The sequence below is a fragment of the Nicotiana attenuata genome, unplaced genomic scaffold (genome assembly GCF_001879085.1).
Source record: "Nicotiana attenuata strain UT unplaced genomic scaffold, NIATTr2, whole genome shotgun sequence".
Lineage (NCBI taxonomy): Eukaryota > Viridiplantae > Streptophyta > Magnoliopsida > Solanales > Solanaceae > Nicotiana > Nicotiana attenuata.
This window is the reverse complement of record NW_017670685.1, coordinates 153,523-175,164: the sequence shown is the minus strand read 5'-3', so window position 1 is coordinate 175,164 and position 21,642 is coordinate 153,523. Positions and strand designations below refer to the sequence as shown.

The 21,642-nt window shown below is 39.8% G+C and overlaps 1 protein-coding gene across 1 annotated transcript; it reads right to left on the bottom strand.

The window, feature by feature from the left end:
* Nucleotides 1-12,980: 12,980 nt before the first annotated feature.
* Nucleotides 12,981-16,605, bottom strand: LOC109242286. Its single transcript, XM_019409154.1, has 4 exons — nt 16,223-16,605; nt 15,822-16,082; nt 15,506-15,611; nt 12,981-13,427 (listed from the first exon to the last, which is right to left on the bottom strand). The coding sequence occupies exons 1-4, from the start codon at nt 16,603-16,605 to the stop codon at nt 12,981-12,983; spliced, it is 1,197 nt and encodes a 398-aa protein (XP_019264699.1).
* Between the last annotated feature and the right edge of the window lie 5,037 nt (nt 16,606-21,642).

The window sequence follows — 21,642 nt, the reverse complement described above, 5'->3', positions numbered from 1 at the left end:
TTTTTGGTCGGGAGATCCTCGGTTTTTTGGCCGGGATTTGGAAAGAAAANTGGGGGTTTGATAGAGGGGGACGAGGCGGTTCAGGGGTGTTAATTTGGAAGGGTTTGGGGTTGGCGCCGCCGTGGGCGGCGGAGACGACGATGACTGTTTTGAAGATTCGAGGGGTTCTGGTGGGATTCGAGGGAAGATAGTAAGGGATTTGTGATGAGGAAGTTAAGACGGTGTAGTGGTGTAATTTTGGTGGCTATTGGAGACTTGCCGCCGGCGGAGACGATTTCCAGCCGGCGGCGGACGGCGGAAGGGTGGTGGTGATAGGCGGCGTTACACCAGAATCAACAGGGGTATGAGAGACGATGGTTTGGGGGGTAGGGGGGCTTCCGACATTTATATACTTGAAACCTAGTTAGTTCCGGACCGTTGGATTGATAAGATCCAACGGTCATGATTAAACATAGGGAAAATGACGTCGTTTTATTGGGGAAGGGATCTAGACCGGGTAAGTTGTGGGTTTGGGCTGGATTGGGACCGGATTTGGGGAATTTGGTTTGGGCTGGGGCAGAATTAAACAAAATTGGCCCAGAAAGGCTGGCCCTCTTCCTTTTCTCTTTATTTTCTTTTCAATTACTTCCTCTCTTTTATTTAATTTCAAATCATTTTCATTTCGTTCATCATTTTTTTTAATTTTTGTTAAATACAAAATTAAAATGAAAAGACCTGATTTAACTCTAAAATTAAACTAATTAATTCTCTAAAATTAACTAAATCCTAAGCAAAAAATGCAAAAGAACTAATTTTGCTATTTTCTCTTATTTTTGCAATGTCAATTAACTAATAAACCTAAGAAAACTATAAAATTGGGTCCTAAATGCAAATGTGCTATTTATATATATATTTTTTTATGAATTATATCAATTAAAAATGCACAAAAATGCAAACAAACACAAAATCATACAATTAATTCCTAAAAATAAAAGAAAATTCTAATTATAATGAATTTATAGGAGCAATTTAAGCGTGGCAAAAATCACGTGCTCACAACTGCTTCTTATAGTAACTTACTAACGTGGTACTTCTAGTTCTGGTTTGAATAAATATGAACAACTTAAAATCATTCCCTGAAGTTCACTATTGGTTGCTCTTGGTTCTCATTGCATACATCATATCTTCTAGTCATTTGCATGAGTTCTACGAAAAATACACCTCTAATAATAATAATCGTTTTTGACTCCTAGGTATTTTACCCTTAGGCTCTTTTCTGTCCAAACTATAGTAACCAATTTTAGGGTCTGACATCTGAACTATCATCATCCAACTTGTGGCTCCATTTCCAAAATTAAATGAAGTTGTTCGAGGAGGTAAAACACATACGAATACACTACCATGCAGAAACTTATCATCAAAGTATACCATCATCTGATAAATCACTTCATGCGCCCTCCGGTGAGTCTTGGTCTTAATCCGGACCTAAAATATGGGAAGATTTCGCTATGATCACTGTTACTTACATTTACTTTTAGCACCCATAGGCATCATTGTATACTCACCAATCACGAGGATTTTGATACACTGAAAATTAGATATTTGGCAAACATATAACTGAATATTGGAGTATTGAATAACGACAACTTGCTAATTGAAAGACCGTATAACTGGTAACTGAGGTAAACTTATAACCATAAGACATGATAATTTCTTTTGTACTTTCTGATAAGGTTATGCTCTAATATGTACTACTATCCATTGCATCCCACTTTTAACATCCTCTCAAGTCTCATATTTACCAACCTATTCTCCATAATTATACCCCAATAGGCAATTATCCTCTCTAGGACCTTAGGTTTCTCCTGCGCGTCGCTTGGGCATCCAATACGTTTGGAATTCGATAGGAAGAGAAGGTTAACTATTGCTCTAACCTTCGTGGCACGATCTAGAGTAGAAAGAAATGAGACAATCCTGGATGTCTTGGTAGTTAACCGTTTATATGAGTGGCCGGCACACACATATAAAGGAAACTCCACTGGACACGGCTTCATAGACACCCTATGACTCTTGAACCTAGTGCTCTGATACCAAGCTTTGTCACGCCCCGAACCTGGGCCTTGACGTAACACGAAACCCGGTGCCTGGATACAAGTGGCCGAGCAAACCAACTGGCTGGCTGAACAACATGTGATATCATAAGATACTGAATGCGGAAGATAAACTAACACATGATGATATACTGAAAGTCTGGATGATATAAATCAAAGTGCGGATATACTAATACAATTCTGAAATATAATTGTAGCCCACATGGCATAATATGAAAAACCTGCGACTCTTTCTAGTTGTTACTCTAGTCTATGAAGCCTCTAATGAAGTACTGAAAACACTGACTATCTAAAAATACTGAAGACTGTAAGGTAAAGATAATGCCCCGAAAGAATCGGGGATCACCAAATGGCTAGTACGAGAATTCTAGCGCTCTGAATCATTAACCTGTAAATAATTACCTGCATCATGAGTTGTAGGCCCTGGGCAAAAGGGACGTCAGTACATTTGAATTGCACTGGAATGTAAAGCAACTCAAAGAAAGAATTATAAATGCTGAAATTGAAACTGAGCTGATAACTAAGAATTGATAATTGATACTGAAATGATAACTATTGAAATAGAAACTGAAGCGATAACCAATAGCTGATAACTGATAACTAAAATGATAAATGATAACTGAACCGATAACTGATAATTGATAACTGGTAACTGAAATGATAACTGATAGCTGAACTAAACAAAGGAAGTACGGATATGAATACTCCCTCTTCTGAATGATGAACAGCCTGTTTATCTGAATAAGCTACGACCAAGGGCCTAATATATATGTGCACAAGCTACGACCTCGGTCCCAAGTATACGTATACATAACTATGGCCTCATGCATAAAGCATAAACTACAGCCTCAGGCCCAAACATGCATAAAGCATAAACTACGGCCTCAGGCCCAAACACATGTGTTCAACATTCAGGGATTTAAAATCAGGAACTGAGAATCATACTGCAATACATGATAGTGAAATACTGAATCACACTGAGCTGGAATACTGGATCTTACTGAGTTACATAATACCGGAACACTGAGTAGAACTAGACTGAGACATGTATTCTTGAACTGATTATGAACACTGAAACTTCAACTATTTATGGCATACTGAGTAATCTATACTAAGACTCGGGGGAATCAAACCCACGTCCACATTAAATACGCATTGAGCTCAGAACGTTCAGAACGAAAGTCATGAAGCTAAAGAATGGAAGTTCTACAACTATTCAAGGAACTAGGCAAAACTATATTTCTGAGGCAATTAGTAACGTCGTAAAAGAAACGTAGTGCAGGGAGAATCATTAACATTCTAAAACATAGAGAGTTAGCCTCACATACCTTAACTTCCTGCTCTTGAGCATAATACAACGTTCGCCAACCCTTTCAACTTTAATCTATATCAATACAAATCAAAGGGATTCCATATTAGTAATAATTCTCACGTTTTGGTTACCTAGGCATCTTCTCAAACACTTGGTGGCATAAAGCTTCATAGTCCTTATTAATGGTGTCTCTACACCCCGTAACCCATTCTCTTGCTCCTAAATAAATTCTAAAATCTCAAATGATTATAATCAACATCGTTCTTTATCACCCATAAGGTAAACAACACCCATAACCAATAATCAACAATCAACACCCCAAACCTATAATCGTTCATGCTTTTCTATCAAACCCATCAACTCATATGTCATGAACTAGAGTCTATAATTATTAATCGAATGCTATATTCAATTAGAGGGTGAAGACATTACCTTTTCGAAGTTCAATCCCTTGAATTCGAGTTCTAGGGTTCCTTTTCTCAACAATGATATCCCTATCGAATGTCTAACGATATGGAGGGTTTACTCATGTTATTAAGTTGTTGGAAAATTTAAATTAACTTAGAATAACCATTACAACTTACCTTGGGTGGTGGAGGGACCCTAAGGAGTTAGGTTTTTGAGAGCTTATTTTTCTAGAGCAAGTTTTTATGTTTTGGGGCTGTGGGGGACGAAATAGGGCTTAAAAATGACTCCCCAAGTCCTCCACCGTGCCCCTGTAGGCCTGACCGCGGTCCCGACCGCGATAAACAGCAGGACCACTGCCTCACGACCGCGGTCGCTGTCCGGGCGTGGTGGTTGCGCACTGTTCTGTATAACGGGCCTAACATTTTGCAAAGAGCTCCGATTGGGATCCACAATATATCATTGGAAAGCTATTTTAAAGGCCTACAACTTTCATCTTTTGAGTTTTCCTAAACACCATACAGATTTTCACTAATCGCTGCTGGAAGATGGACCTCTTGTAAACTTCGCCGATTTTGTCGAATCTTATGCACCTCACTCTGCATCTTGTTTTCAACACAATGATTTTCACCAATAATCATCCCTCTAGGATTTCATATGTCTAAAATATCAAATTAATACCCATTTAACATATCCACACCTAGTCCGAATGTACGGGGTATTACATTATCTCCCCCTTGGGATCATTCGTCCTCGAATGATTGCCCTGACTGTAACTTCTGCTAACTCCGGACCTTAAACGGGTATGATGGAAACATGAACTGTCGTTAACACTTGTATACTAAACTGAATGAATACATGATTATTGAACTATTGAGATATTGAACTGAATGACTACTGCATTGACTGAATATTGGTCTGCCATGGATAACTAAAGTGAAACAGAAGATTATTCCTAAAATCCCTCACCTTCTGACCTTATTCTGCGGTTGCATACTATCCTTTTCCCCCCTGCACTATGTGCATTTATCACGCTTAGGGAATTTATCTGTCTTAAACAAAATTGGAATATCTAACCCCAAACTTTCTATACCATACAAAATCATATCATACTATAAACATCCGGGGTAATCATTTAGTCACATAACCTAAGGAGGAACTGCCATATGTTCTATCTTACATCAATAGCTGCTTCTTATAGTAACTTACTGACATGGTACTTCTAGTTCTGATTTGAATAAATATGAACAACTTAAAATCGTTCCCTGAAATTCACTATTGGCTGCTCCTGGTTCTTATTGCATACATCATATCTTCTAGTCATTTGCATGAGTTCTACGAAAAATACATCTCTAATAATAATAATCGTTTTTGACTCCTAGGTATTTTATCCTTAGGCTCTTTTCTCTCCAAACTATAGTGACCAATGTTAGAGTTTGACATCTGGACTATCATCATCCAACTTGTGGCTCCATTTCTAAAAATTAAATGAAGTTGTTCTAGGAGGTAAAACACATACGAATACACTACCATGCACAAACTTATCTTTCAAAGTATACCATCATCTGATAAATGACTTCATGCGCCCTCCGGTAAGTCTTGGTCTTAATCCAGACCTAAAATTTGCGAAGATTTCGCTATGATCACTGTTACTTACATTTTCTTTTAGCACCCATAGGCATCATTATATACTCACCAGTCACCAGGATTTTGATACACTGAAAATTAGATATTTGGTAAATATATATGAAATGATTATTGATACTGAAATGATAACTATTGAAACAGAAACTGAAATGATAACTAATAGCTGATAACTGATAACTAAAAAATGATAGCTGAACCGATAACTGATAATTGATAACTGAACTGATAACTGGTAACTGAAATGATAACTGATAACTGAACTGAACAAAGGAAGTAAGGATATGAATCCTCCCTCTTCTGAATGATGAACAACATGTTTATCAGAATAAGCTACGGCCTCGGGCCCAATATATATGTGCACAAGCTACGGCCTCAGGCCCAAGTATACGTATACATAACTACAGCCTCAGGCCCAAAAATGCATAAAGCATAAATACGGCCTCAGGCCCAAACATGCATAAAGCATAAACTACGGCCTCAGGCCCAAACACAGGTGTTCAACATTCATGGATTTAAAATCAAGAACTGAGAATCATACTGCAATACATTATGGTGAAATACTAAATCACACTGAGTTAAATGATACTGGAATATTGGATCACACTGAGTTACATAATACTGGAACACTGAATAGGACTAGACTGAGGCATGTATTCTTGAACTGATTATGAACACTGAAACTTCAACTATTTATGGCATACTGAGTAATCTATACTAAGACTCGGGGGAATCAAACCCAAGTCCACATTGAATACGCACTGAGCTCACAACGTTCAGAACGAAAGTCATGAACGAGTTATGAAGCTAAAGAATAGAAGTTCTACAACTATTCAAGGAACTAGGCTAAACTATATTTCTGAGGCAATTAGTATCATCGTAAAAGAAACGTAGTGTTGGGAGAATCATTAACATTCCCAAACATAGAGAGTTAGCCTCACATACCTTAACTTCCTGCTCTTGAGCATAATACAACGTTCGCCAACCTTTTCAACTTTAATCTATATCAATACAAATCAAAGGGATTCCATATTAGCAATAATTCTCACGTTTTGGTTATTTAGGCATTTTCTCAAACACTTGGTGGCATAAAACTTCATAGTCCTTATTAATGGTGTCTCTATACCCAATAACCCATTCTCTTGCTCCCAGATAAATTCTAAAATCTCAAATAGTTATAATCAACATCATTCTTTATCACCCATAAGGTAAACAACACCCATAACCAATAATCAACAATCAACACCCAAAACCTATAATCGTTCATACTTTTCTATCAAACCCATCAATTCATATGTCATGAACTAGAGTCTATAATTATTAATCCAATGTTACAATCAATTAGAGGGTGAAGACATTACCTTTTTGAAGTTTCAATCCCCTTGAATTCGAGTTCTAGGATTCCTTCTCTCAACAATGATGTCCCAAACGAATATCTAATGATATGGAGGGTCTACCCATGTTAATAAGATGTTGGGAAATTGAAATTAACTTAGAATCACCATTAGAACTTACCTTGGGTGGTGGAGGGACCCTTAAGGAGTTAGGTTTTTGAGAGCTTTCCTTTCTAGAGCAAGTTTTTATATTTTGGGACTGTGGGAGACGAAATAGGGCTTAAACAATGACTCCACAAGTCTGCCACCGCGCCCCTGTAGGCCTGACTGCGGTAAATAGCAGGACCACTGCCTCACGCCCGCGGTCGCGGTCTGGCCATGGTGGTTGCGCACTGTTCGGTAAAATGGGCATAACTATTTACACAGAGCTCTGTTTGGACTTCACAATATATCGTTGGAAAGCTATTTTAAAGGTCTACAAATTTCATCTTTTGTGTTTTCCCAAATTCCTTACACAATTTTATTAACTGCTACGGGAAGACGGATATTTTGTAAACTTCGTCGATTTTGTCGGCTTCATCATCAGAATCAATTTGCTCTTCACTGGAGACCTCATACCCAAGGTTGCAATTCTTCTCTGGGAACATAACAGTCGTTGGTTGATAAGAGGACTGAGAAGCAGACTTGTCAATTTTTATTTTAATCCCCTTGTGAGAAACCGTATATGGGACTTTAGGTGATTTAAGAGATTGGGCTGGCCCAATAACTATCCACTCTTTCTTTCCCTTCCCTCTAAAGAAACCATTGGGCCTCTTCCCTATTTTGCCTCTAGAATAATAATTATGGTCCAACAGATTAGGTTTCGCTTGCTTGACCATCTGTTTGACCTCCTGATGGGCCTGGTTATGAGATGGCCCAACCCTAGAGTTAGGTTTGGAATTTAAATCATCTGACAACGTAGGGCTCAAAGCATTCTTCTCTTTGGACCAAAGGTCTCAGGACCTATGGTCATTCAATTGAGACTTTGCAGCTTTCCCGGCGATGGCTAGTTTAGAATGGCTGTCTGCAATGATAGAGATTTCAAACACCAAATCACCCACAATTAAATCTAGCTTGCTCGGAGGCTCCTGATCTGAATCATTAACGCAAATACGAGCCCAAAGAAGATTATTTCTTTTCTTTGTGTCTTCATCAGAATCTATGTAGCCACCACATCGATCACCAACAAACCTCAATGTTTTCTCCGACCAGTCATGCAATGGAATACCGAAGGCCCTGATCCAATTTTTTCCTCTTCTCTCCCTTCCGTCAACATATCCAGATCTTTCCATGGTTAGAATACGGGATTCTGATATTTCTTCTCCCTCTGGTTGTGACACTTTTTCCTTACCCCGGTATGAAGAAAACCTCCATGCACAGCAGGTCATCAATGCACCAATGGTTATTGAGACCTCTCATTGGACCAAGGTTGCTATGACCAAAGCATGCAAAGCTTTCGGAGTAAACTCAGTTGGATTTGAACATGAAATTTTTGATATGATCCTCAGAATGGAGAAAAAGAGGCAATCACAAACACAGTTGCAAAAGGGAAGAAGTGAGGGGAAGAAACCAAAGAACAAGGGGGAAAGAGAAGTAAGGTTGCTGGAATGCACACTTACATATGAAAAGGGTGAAGGGTCTGACAGGGGCAGGTTTCACAAATCCTTTTCAGAATGAGAGCAAAAATTATTAGCTGGAACATAAGGGGGCTCAATGACGAGAGCAAGCAATGCACTATTAAGGCACTTATTCAAAAGTGGAAACCTGACATTTTGTGTTTGCAAGAAACCAAAACTGAAACTTGTTCTGTTGCTATAGCTAGGCAGATTTGGGGCTCGAGATGGGTCGAGTGGACTGAGTTGAAGGCAAGTGGCAACAGAGGAGGGGTAATAATTCTATGGGATAAAAGACAGTGGAATTGCATTAACTCTTTGCAAGGGAAGTATTCTTCTCTACAATGCTTGAAGGGGTTCAGATTGATCTTAGCCTGTGCTTCACAGGAGTATATGGTCCTCATACTAACTGGGAGAGGATTGAATTTTGGGAAGAACTAGCTGCTGTAAGGGGTTTATGGAATGATAGTTGGATTATTGGGAAGGATTTTAATGTATGTCGTTTTGAGAATGAAAGGTTCAATTGTATAAGAAGATCAAGGGCTATGAAAAGATTTTCTGACTTCATTCAAGACATGGGCTTGGTGGGTCTCCCTTTACAGGGAGCTTTTTACACTTAGGCTAGGGGTGAAAATTCTCTACGGGCATCAAGAATTGACAGGTTTCTGATCTCTTCTGAATGGAATGATCTCTTTGGTTTAATTCAACAACTAGCCCTTGCTAGAGTTGTTTCTGATCATAGGCCTATTGCCTTGGAAAGTGGAGATTGGACTTCTGAACCTTCTTATCTTAAATTCGAAAACATGTGGCTACAACATGAAGGGTTTTGTGATATGATCAAACAATGGTGGCATGGTTATGTGGTAAATGGCTCCCCTGACTTTGTACTATCCCAAAAGCTTAAACTTCTAAAGAAGGATTTAGCAATCTGGAATAGGGAGTCATATGGTAGAATTAGCACCAGAACCAACAAAGCTATGGAAGAACTATTATTAATGGAACAAGCAACTGAAGGAAGACTGCAGACTCAAGCTGAAACAAATAAGATCCTTCAGCTAAAAATGGAGTTACAACAATTAGCCAAGTTTGAAGAAATATCATGGAGACAAAAGTCAAGATGCTTGTGGTTGAAAGAGGGCGACAGAAATACAAAATACTTTCAAAAGGTAGCCAATTCTCACAGGAGGTATAACTGCATTGACAGACTACAAGTGGGAGAGGATATCATTGAAGAAAAGGAACAGATTAAAAGGGTAATATTAGATTTTTATCAAGCTCTATACTCTGAGAATGAAACTTGGAGACCTAGTTGTACTTTTGAAGGCTTGGGTTGTTTGAACAATGAGGAGAAGGATGCCTTGGAAGTTGCTTTTGAAGAGGAGGAAGTTTTAGATGCTATCAACTCTTGCGCACCTGACAAAAGCCCTGGCCCTGATGGTTTTACATTGGCTTTTTATCAAAGATGTTGGGAAACTGTAAAACTGGATGTCATGGGGACTTTCAACCACTTCCATAGAAACTGTCACATGGTTAAGTCATTTAATGCCTCTTTTATTGCTCTCATCCCTAAAAGGAAAGGAGCAATTGAACTCAAAGATTTCAGACCTATTAGTCTTACTAGTAGTGTCTACAAGATAGTGGCAAAAGTGCTGACCGAGAGACTTAAAAAGGTGATCGGGAAGTTGGTCTCTGGCTACCAGAATGCTTTTATTAAAGGCAGGCAGATTACAGATGCTGCACTAATTGCTAATGAAGTCTTGGATTGGAGGCAAAAAAATGGTGAACCTGGCGTGCTCTTTAAGCTTGATATAGAGAAGGCCTTTGACAAAATCAATTGGCAGTATCTCATTTCAATTTTATGGCAGATGGGATTTGGTGAAAAATGGATCAGATGGATTAGATATACCTTCTCCACAGTCAAATATTCTGTTCTTGTTAACAGAAGCCCTGTTGGCTTTTTCTCCCCTGAGAGAGGGATAAGACAAGGGGATCCCTTGTCCCCTTTCTTATTCATTCTAGCGATGGAGGGACTTAGCAGAATGCTGGATAAAGCGAAGCAAATGCATTGGATGCAGGGTTTTGATGTTGGCAACAACTCTGGCTTAACAGTTTCAGTGTCTCACTTACTGTTTGCTGATGATACCCTCATTTTCTGTGGTGCTGAGAAGTCTCAAGTTGAATATCTCAATCTTACTCTGTTGATTTTTGAAGCTTTGTCAGGGCTGCACATTAACATGTCAAAAAGTGTCATTTACCCTGTTAATGTGGTCCCAGAACTAGAGATGTTGGCTGATTTAATGTGTTGCACTACAGGTTCATTCCCTACCACCTACTTAGGCCTCCCATTGGGTGCTAGACACAGATCAACTGAGATATGGAATGTGGTCATTGAAAAATTTGAGAAAAGACTAGCGTCCTGGCAGCAACAATATCTTTCTCTTGGTGGCAGACTAACTCTCATAAATAGTGTGTTGGACAGCATACCAACCTATTTTATGTCTCTNTCATTGAAAATAATAGCCGAGTCAATATACAAAATTTGAGAAAGATTCGAGGTAATTTGGATTGATTTGGTATCAAAATTCGTAGTTAAAATCGAGTTCAAAAAAATCTTGTGCGACACATGTATCATGTATGTATCTCACACATAATTATACATGGATATACAAGTAATACACATTTGATTCAAATGTGATACTGTCATGACACAACGATTAAGCCAGTTTTTAATAATAATAATTTGAAGCATAGTTTAATATAAATGCCGAAACAAAAGCGGAATAAGCCTACTCAGCAATATCATAACAACCTCCCAAGTCTCGTAATACAGAGCCACGAACTCTAGCTAAGTACACGGAAAGATCTCAAAGATCAAAATACAATACTGTTCAGATGACAACCAACAACACAATATAAGAAAAAGACTCCAAGGGACTGCGAAGGCCAAGCAGCTCTATCCAGGAAGGAAATGATTGATCAGTGGCCCTGGAAACTAATTTGGAGGACAAAAATGCCTCCAAAGGTCAGTGCTTTTTGCTGGATAACTCTAAATGGAGCATGCCTAACCCATGACAATCTCATCCGAAGGGGTTTACAGCTTGCTAGCAGATGCTACATGTGCCAAAGCAACTCTGAAACAATCAACCATTTATTTCTTCATTGTCCAGTTGCAACAGACATATGGTCCATGTTTCTTTCACTATTTGGTTTGCATTGGACAATGCCATGCAGTGTTAAGGAAGTTTTTGTGAGTTGGAGTACATGGAAAGTTGAGAAGTCCATCAAGAAAATCTGGTCTATGGTTCCTGCTGCTATATTTTGGTTCTTATGGACAGAAAGGAATCAAAGATGCTTTGATGGCATCTCAACTGCTAGACACCTACTCAAGGCTAGATGTTTGGTCACTCTTTTTAGTTGGGTTAAACTCTCCCCTATGTATAACTCTGACCAATTTATGGAATTTATCAGCTCTCTAGTCTTACGATAGATTTTTTGTTGCTCTCTTCTTAGGGGCTGATATCTTCTTTTATTTTGTAATACGTGCATCCACTGGATGCTTTTGTCAATAATACACTACTTACTTCATCAAAAAAAAAACTTCGTCGATTTTGTCGAATCTTATGCACCTCACTCTCCATCTTGATTCCGAAACAAACTATTTTCACTAATAATCATACCTCTAGGACTTCATATGTCTTAAATATCAAATTAATACCCATTTAACATATCCACACCTAGTCTGAATGTACGGGGTGTTACAGCATGCCAATACTACTATTATGAACACTCTAGACTACCTACTCTACTACCCTAATCCTCGACCTCCATATCTTCCTATCAAGGGTCATGCCCTCGGTCAGCTGAAGTTGCGCCATGTCTTTCCTAATCACCCCACCCCACCTCTTCTTTGGCCTACTTCTACCTCTCCATAGGTCCTCCAGTGTCAACCTCTCACACCTCCTCACCAGTGCGTCTGTGCTCCTCCTTCTCACATGACCAAATCATCTGAGCTGCGCTTCCCACATCTTGTCCTCAATAGGGGCCACACCCACCTTGTCGCGAATAACCTCATTTCTAATCCTATCTAACCTGGTGTTCCCGCACATCCATCTCAACATTCTCACCTCTGCTACCTTCATCTTCAGGACGTGAGCAATTTTGACTGGCCAACACTCAGGCCCATACAACATCGTTGGTCTGACCACCACTCTTTAGAACTTACCCTTAAGTTTCGGTGGCACCTTCTTGTCATACAAAACACTAGAAGCGAGTCTCCATTTCATTCATCCCGCTCTAATACGATGTGTGACATCTCCATCAATCTCCCCATGTCCCTGAATAATAGACCCAAGATACTTAAAACTACCTCTCCCAGGGATGACCTGCGAGTCCAACCTCACCTTCCCTTCCCCTCTTTGAGTATCGCCACTGAACTTACACTCCAAGTATTCTGTCTTAGTCCTGCTCAACTTGAAACCTTTAGATTCCAAGGTCTCCCTCCATAGCTCTAATTGCGCGTTCACACCATCTCGCGTCTCATCAATCAGTACAATATCATCTGCAAAAGCATGCACCACAGCACCTGTCCTTGGATGTGGCGCATCAGTACGTCCATCACCAGAGCAAACAAAAAAGGGCTGAGTGCTGACCCCTGATGCAACTCCATCATAACTGAAAAATGGTCTGAGTCCCCACCCATCGTCCTTACTCGGGTCTTTACTCCATCATACATGTCCTTAATCAACCTAACGTAGGCAACATGTAAACCTCTAGCCTCCAAACATCTCCACAAAACCTCCCTCGGGACTTTATTGTACGTCTTTTCTAAGTCGATGAACACCATATGCAAGTCCTTATTTCTCTCCCTATACTGGTCCATCAATATCCTAACAAGGTGGATGGCTTCTATAGTCGAATGCTCCGGCATAAATCCAAATTGGTTCTCGAAAATAGACACACTTGTAAGGCCCCGTGAAAACTTTGTACTGATCTAGCATTTAAAAATCAAGAATTAAAGTTTTCCAGAAAAGTGCTATTATGCGGTCCAGAATGCGGTCGCAAATCAAGTATGCGGACCGCATTTCTATCGCAATGTGAGTCAGGATGTTAGTCAAAGTTGAGGTCCATTATGCGATCACATAACTGGTATGCGGACCGCATTTCTGCCGCAAACCCAAACAGAAATGTTCCGAGTTTTGGAGCACTTTTGCGGTCCATTCTGCAGACCGCATTTTCTCTTTCGGGGCTCCAATTTTTCTAACTTTTAAACCCGACCCCTTCTTCAATAAAACACCCCAACCCTTCATTTTAACACATTTTCTGAACTAAACTAGAGAGAGGGAAGAGAGAATTCTTGAGAGAGAAAGTCTTATCTCCACCAATTTGATTTTTTCAAAGTCACCCAGGCTGGGAAATTTCAAGTAATTGTCTTCGTCTTCGTTCTTGCAGGTAAAATCCCCAACCCTTTTTCATTGGTTTTCAGATTAAGCAAAAAGGGGGATTCTCATGCATTGATTCTTGAAAAATATAAGTTGAACCATACGTGCATGTTCTTTAATATCTAAAATCTAGTAAGAGGAATTGGGTAGGAGTAAAGATTTGCAAAAAGGAGCGGTTGATCACCTAAATAAGTTCGGGTTGTATTTATGAACTTCAATTCTAAGATATATGTGTTATCTTGTGAACTAGATTGACGGTACTAGGCTGTTTGGTGAATTGAAAGTAGAAGTTAAAAAGGGAAATTCGACTCCAGGTATGTATGGCTAACTTTAACCCTTGTAAAGTCACCATGTTTGGTGTACGAGTAATTGGTATGCATTTCTTATGTGGACTATTTGTGAATTTTGTTTGCTTCACGGGTGTTAGGGCAAGATGGCCTATTTCATGAATTCTTGTGACTTAAATTGTATACGGGCTGTTGGATATGATGGAAATGGTACTGAGGTTAATGAAAACTCATTGTGAAATTGTTATTGTTGTTGTGAAATGATATTCTGGATGGCCTGAAGCCATGTGATTGAACTGTGAACTATTGTTGTTGTGTTAAATGTGAATGTCCGGTGGGATCGGGTTGCGCGCCGCAACACGAAGTTATAAGGTGTGGGTTGTGGTGATAAGGGTGGCCGAGGTAATAAGGGTGGAAAAGTGATCGAAATCACAATTGAAATGAAATTATATGAAACTCTTGAGTATGAAATGATGTTGAAAGGGGAAAAGGAGAGATTGTGAAACTTGTTGGCTTTGGTTGTTCCTTTCATGTGCATTTGATTGTTGATTCCATTACTGTTTGTTATCTGTGTATTGATTGATTTTACTTGGGGTAAAGTTTGTTCATACATACCAATACAATTCAAATGTACTGACGTTCCTTTTGCCGGGGGCGCTACATTCTTGTTATGATTGTAGGTGGTTCTAGAGCAGGTACTCCAGTCCACCGATAGTAGCACTCCTCCACTTTCCGTCAGCTGTATTGGTGAGCCCCTTTCCTTTCGGGGCCCTACGTGGCTCATGCCGCTTTTCTTCCCGGAGTCTTATTTTGGTATTTGTGTAAGGTATAGCCGGAGCCTTATTACCGGCAAGTATTGTAAAACTCTTTTGTATCCCTAGAGGCTCCGTATACAGGAAATGTAGGTTGTGTACTTATGTACTTTGTATTTGGGCAGTATAACTGGTAGACCACGTAATGTAAGCATGTATGTTATGTATATTTCGTAAGAATGTGTTTAATCATAAACGGCTATTTCACTTGGATAATGGGTATTGAAATCATGGGGTAGCACGTAGGTTAGGAAAGGCACCCAGGTCCGCTTGACTGGGGCTACCCGGTCGAGCGCCGGTCGCGCCCCTCAGTTTTGGGGTGTGACAACACTCCTCCTCACTCTTAGCTCTACCACTCTCTCCCAAACTTTCATAGTATGGCTAAGCAGCTTGATACCCCAATAGTTATTGCAATTTGGATATCACCCTTGTTCTTGTATACAGGAACCATCGTGCTCCACCTCCACTCATCGGGCATCTTCTTCGTTCTAAAATAATGTTAAATAACCTAGTGAGCCACTCCAAGCCTGCCTTGCCCGCACTCTTCCAAAACTCCACTGGGATTTCATCCGGCCCGGTCGCTTTGCCCCTACTCATCTTACACATAGCCCTCTCCACTTCATCAACTCTAATCCTCCTACAATACCCAAAGTCACAATAACTCCCAGAGAGTTACAAATCACCTAGTACAATGGTCATGTCCCCCTCCTCGTTCAAGAGACTATGGAAGTAGGTCTGCCATCTCCGACGGATAAGCCCCTCATCCAACAAAACTTTACCTTCTTCGTCCTTGATGCATTTAACTTGGTCCAAGTCTTGCGCTTTCCTTTCTCGCATCTTGGCTAACCTGAACAACCTCTTATCCCCACCTCGGCCCTCGAGTTCCACATACAAACAACTAAAAGTCGCAGTCTTGGCCACCGTAACTGCTAGCTTTGCCTCTTTCTTAGCCAACTTATAATGCTCTCTATTCGCCCTCTTCTCCTCATCGTCTACACTTTCCACTAGCTTCAGATACGCTGCTTTCTTTGTTTTCACTTTTCCTTGCACCTCTCTATTCCACCGCCGATCTCCCTTTGAGACCCCTAATACATCTCTCGCGGCTTCCCTAATGCAGTGCGCAGTCGTGGTCTACATAGCGCTTGCGTCCCCACCAGTCCTTCAAGCCCCCATAGTCACCAGCTTGACCCCAAACTCTTGCACTTTAGCTTCCGTCAAGGCTCCCACTTGATCCTATGTTGGCTATACATCGCCCTCTTCTTCCTTTTCCTTGTGATCTTAAGGTCCATGACCAGGAGCCTATGAAGGGTCGAGAGGTTCTCACTCGGGATGAGCTTGCAATCCATGCAAAGACCTCTATCGAACTTCCTGCAGAGTAAATAATCAATCTGAGTTTCACTCACCGAACTCCGGAAGGTGAAGTGCTCCCTCTTCTTAAGGAAACTCGAGTTTGCCATCACCAAATCAAATACTCTAGAAAAGTCCAGCAGAGACGTTCCTCCTCCATTTCTATCTCCAAAACCAAAGCCACCATGCACATCATCATATCCCCAGACGTCGCTCCAATAAGGCCGTTGAAATCTCCTCCTATGAAAAGCTTCTCGGTATGCGGAGATCACGCACCATCTCATCCAAATCCTCCCATAAACGCCTCTTGACTTCCTTATCCAAGCCTGCTTGGGGGTGCGTATGCACTGATTATGTTTAAAGTAAAGCCTCCAACAACTAGCTTAATAGCCATCAACCTGTCATTCACCCTCCTAACCTCCACCACTAGTTCACGGAGGTCATCAACTAAGATACCTACCCTGTTCCTGCCCCCCACCCTCCTAGAATACCAAAGTTTGAAACTGCCCACACCCCGCGCCTTACCTCCTACCCACCTAGTCTTTTGTACACAAGGTCACAAGCTATGTTAATCTTTCTTTTCTCAAGAATCTTTGCTAACTTTACAGATTTTTCAAACAAAGTTCCTATGTTCCAAGACCCCACTCTCACCCTAGTAGCTCCCTTAGCCCTCTTACCCCCCTGAATCCCCGCACCTCCTCCCCCGCGCTGAAACCCCCGAGGACAAGACCTTACCCTACCATCGTTCACCCAAAGCCACTATAATATAGGAGTCATTGCGCAAGCACTATCTCGAAAGTAAGCGACAAAAATAAAATAAATTACCAAATATAATCTACCACTAATGGTCACAAAACAGGTGAAGAAGTAAAATAAAGGAACTAACAGAGACTATAATATATAACTAAAGGTCAGAAAAACAGGTGAAGAAATAAAACAAAGGAACTAAAGGAACTATAATCTACAAATAAAGGATAGAAAAATTGGTGAAGAAATACAATACAAGAGCTAAAGGGGCTATATTCTATAACTAATGGTCACAAAGAAAATGTGTGAAACTAGAGCAGAACTACTAGGGGATATTTGAAATAAAGATTCAAAAATAAAGATGTAGATAGGTAGATACCAATATAAACAAGTAGGCAAAGCTATCACTAATACAATTAATTTGACAATGCTAGGGCAAAGACTAACTAAAGATTCAAGAACAAAATAGGTAGGCAAGTAGATATAATTACGCTAACATATCAAACTATTAAAATATCAAGACAAGAGAGGAATAATAGAACCTGAATTGCAGCCCTTGAAGTTAACGGAAATCAGACCGGAAGTGATGGATTGCGACAAGATGGAGCAATACTCTATGTATTTCTCGGTCAAATAGGAATAAGAAACTTGATTATTTCGTGCTTTCTCTGGTATTTACACCCACCAAGAAATCAAGATTTCTTGGAAATGGTGAGTTCTTAATTAAGAGATGGAGAGTAGTCAACCAAGATACCAAGCATACTGGAAATGTCGACAGAAATTTTATATGAAAGATACCACGATTTCTCAGAAAACGGAAGTGACGATCCGGAGAACTCCACCGGAGAATTGATTCGTTAAGCGACGGTGGAAGTGTTGTGTAGTCGAAAGGAAAATGCCCAGGAATCTGCCGTTGATAATGGAGTTACCGGCAACGTGAACAGTGAAGAAGATGCAGAAATGGAAAATGTGAAATGGCGGCAATTCAAGATGCTACTAACAATCTTGAAAATTGAAAAATGAATGACTTTTTGGGGTTCTTGTTTGTCTACAGTAAATGAACTTCAGAAAGTAAAAAAGTTTACTTTTTTAAAGTAAATGGGGTTAAAGGGAAAGGTGGGAAAGATGAAGAAGAAAACAAAGAAGAACTAAAATTAAGCCCCGAATAAACATCTGGATCTGCAGAGAATGAACAATGACAGGATTTTTCTTGATTTCACAAATGTAGATTCAAGCGTCGCCGGTGATGGAGATGAATTGTCGCTGGTGATGGAGATTAATTGCTGCTTTGCGGCGGTGGCGAGGGACGCTAGAGACAAGGAAACTTGGAGTCGCCGGTGAAGAGAACGGAGAATTTATCAGATAGAGCCAAAATAGAAAATAATGGTTATCAGATAGAACAAAAATAGAAAATCAAACATAGTATAAATTAATTCTCAAACTTAATCTTGAATATCTCACGTTATTCCATCTTATCTCGTGTACCAAACGAACCCTTAGTGTATTTGCATTATTTTTTGCTTACCATTTCCATGTGTTAGCTCAGAAATGAGAATTAGACATCAATTAATCGCACAAAATCCAGTCAGTTAAGATGGAAATTGAGATTTGAAATACGATAAAACAAAAGGTTTTGGCACTTCACATCATGTGATTCTTCATTCCAATTTATGATGAAGTTTCCCATTTAACTTAAATGGACGTGATAGCTAAATTTACAAGTGAACACTGATAGAGATATCATTAGCTCGTTTTGTAGACATAATATTCTTTTTATAATGTAATAATTAATTTTCTTCCATAAGGTTTTTTCACTAAAGTCAAAGCCTTAACTCCTCCCAAACAACTACTGTATAAAGATGTAATGCTTTCAGGAAAAATATATACACAGTCATAACTTGCTAAAAAAGTGGATATTTGGAACATGAAACAACTATAAATAATATAAATTGAAAATAGTCATTAAGACAAAGTTTATCAGTAATTCCATAAACAAATATGGATAGCACGGCATTCCTTGTACTTTCCAAATAAACTTAATACTCCATGAAAAAAATTTAGCAACTTGTTTTTTCATCTACTTAAACTTAATCTTCTCAACAACCAAATACAAGTGATGATATGTTATTTTGTTTGTCATTTTATAGTCAGGAAAATAATTTTTTTAACTCACAATTTATGAGAAAAGATATACTCCACTAACATACTTGAGATCTAGGGAATACATCACATAATTAAATACAAGGTGAGCTATCTGACTTGCAATACAATATAATTAATACGGTGCAGTATTTTGAAATTTATTATGAGATTCTAAAGTATCAATCAATACATGAACATATTTTTTTTAAATAGGATCAATTATAGTAGCAAAAGAAAATAAAGTTTTGGTGTTTGTTTACCCAAAAATGAGTAACAATTAAATTTGTACGCAATTTAAAGGATACGTGGTTTAATTGAATACTAATAGTTAAGAACAACAAGTAAATGAATTAAAGACAAAATAAATTCTCAAACCAATCGCAATGTAATGACCAAGCCTGATCTTAGATTGAACAGTAGAATTCATCCTCGATTGGACCCTCAATTCAAGCTCGATCGTGAGTGAAGAAAAAACAATGAATAATGCCTTGAACAATAGCTAGAAGACAAAAGAAACCTTTTATTGCTTTGATTTACATGTCATAATGTGTCAGAATAAAGAAAGCCCTCCCCGGTATATAGGGGAATTTCAGTCCTAGTACAAGTCTAAAAAAGGTAAAAATCTTCTTTCTTCGGTAAATGTTGATCTATAGTTGATACTGAACAGGAGTTGCACCATAATATTCGGTTGAGGGGGAATGCTACAGCCTCCTGCTCGTCATGCATAGCCATTCACCATGTCCTTCGAGGTCCAAAAGCTATACTTGGCCCGGGTCCGTCATTTTACCGTGTCCGATCTGAGATACATCGTTCACTCCTCCCGGGTTTCAGTACGAGAGGCTCCAGACCTCGATTATAATCATTTAGAGTCATGCTTACCCTTTGTTCCTTCATCGGGGAAAACTTTTCCCCCGATTTTACCCGTACACAGATAGTCCCCTCAATTTTAGGAGAGTAGATTAATTAAAGCCACAGGAAGCGATAAATTAATCTTGGTTCCTTCTTCCGTACGCTACAACCGAGTTGACGGGTCAGGGAAATATCCCATTAGTCACGTTGTTCTATTTTCGGACACGTGTTAGCCGCCGGTTTACCATCCGAATGCGAAACGTCACGCATTGATTACCCTTTCTCTATAAAAGCTTCAACCCCTTTTTCACCTTTTTACTTTCCGAATCCAGAGCTTTTTGATTTACGTTCGAATTCTTTACTTAACTCTAACCCCTTCAAGTCTTCCTACATTGTTTTCAAGATCTTCATATCTTCATCTTCAAATCTTCATACTCTTTCATTAAATCTTCAAGTCAGATCTTCATATCTTCATCCCTATCTTCAAATATTCATCCTCATCTTCAAACCTTCATCCTTACCGTCAAACCTTCATATTTTCCAGAATTCAATGGAAAAAACTTTTAAATTTGTACCTCAAAATACCATCCCTCCAACTTCCAACCCGGCTATGGGTGCCGAGGTGGCCGTTCCTGAGGTGGCCCGGGAGCCTCCTTTGAAGAGCTTCACTCCCGGGGGCTGTTCCATTGAAAACGACTTTAAAGACGAGAAGGCCTCTAGTCAACATGACCAAGGAGAGGAAGCTTGGAGGTATATATGCTCTGTTACTGAGGATACGCTCCCCACAGTTCGGTTAGACTGCAACTGGGAGGGCAAGGAAGTGGTCGTCTGCGGGCCCAACGAAGACATCACTACTCACGTGGAGGGGTATCTATGTGTTTACACTTACCCCTTTCACACTCGCCCCAGTGGACCCTATAATTCTAGACTTCTACAAAAGGCACGAGGTCTGGCTCAGGCAGATTCACACGTTCTTTTAGAGGATCATAATCCTCCTCTGTCGCTTCGTCAACAACACCAAAGCACCTAGGTTCATCCTTGACCACCTGCTTCGTCTCTACAGTCCCCGAGTCTTCCGAGGGGGGTCGATCAAGCTCGTTCGTCGAGCTAGCAAAGCTCCATTCTTGAGCATCGATGAAGAACGATATCACGGTTGGCATGGGAGGTTCATTTGGGTGAAAACCGAAGACCTTATTCCCCTCGAATTTCTACTGTTCCCTGAAAAGTGGAGCTCATCTCATAAGTCTTCTCCTTCCTGAGTACCTGGCACTTCCTTTTATTCTTTTTTCTAATTGCTTGTGTTAACTGTTGTGCAACGGCCACTCGAGTTTCTAATATTGTCCTACACTTCAAGGAGTCGGTCAAGGGGATTTGTAAACAAATGTCTTACTTCGAGCGTGAATGGCGCAAGCTTTCGAAAGGCAAGTGGGAGACCCGTTCCCATGGTAAGTCTTCCTCCCGAATAAATACATTTTCATACTTAACTTTTATTTCTGCTAAGTCTTTTTTCTCTTTCATTGGTTTGCCCAAGACCACTGAGCTCCGGCCATTGGATGAGGATGAGGCCCCATCCTTGCTTGCTT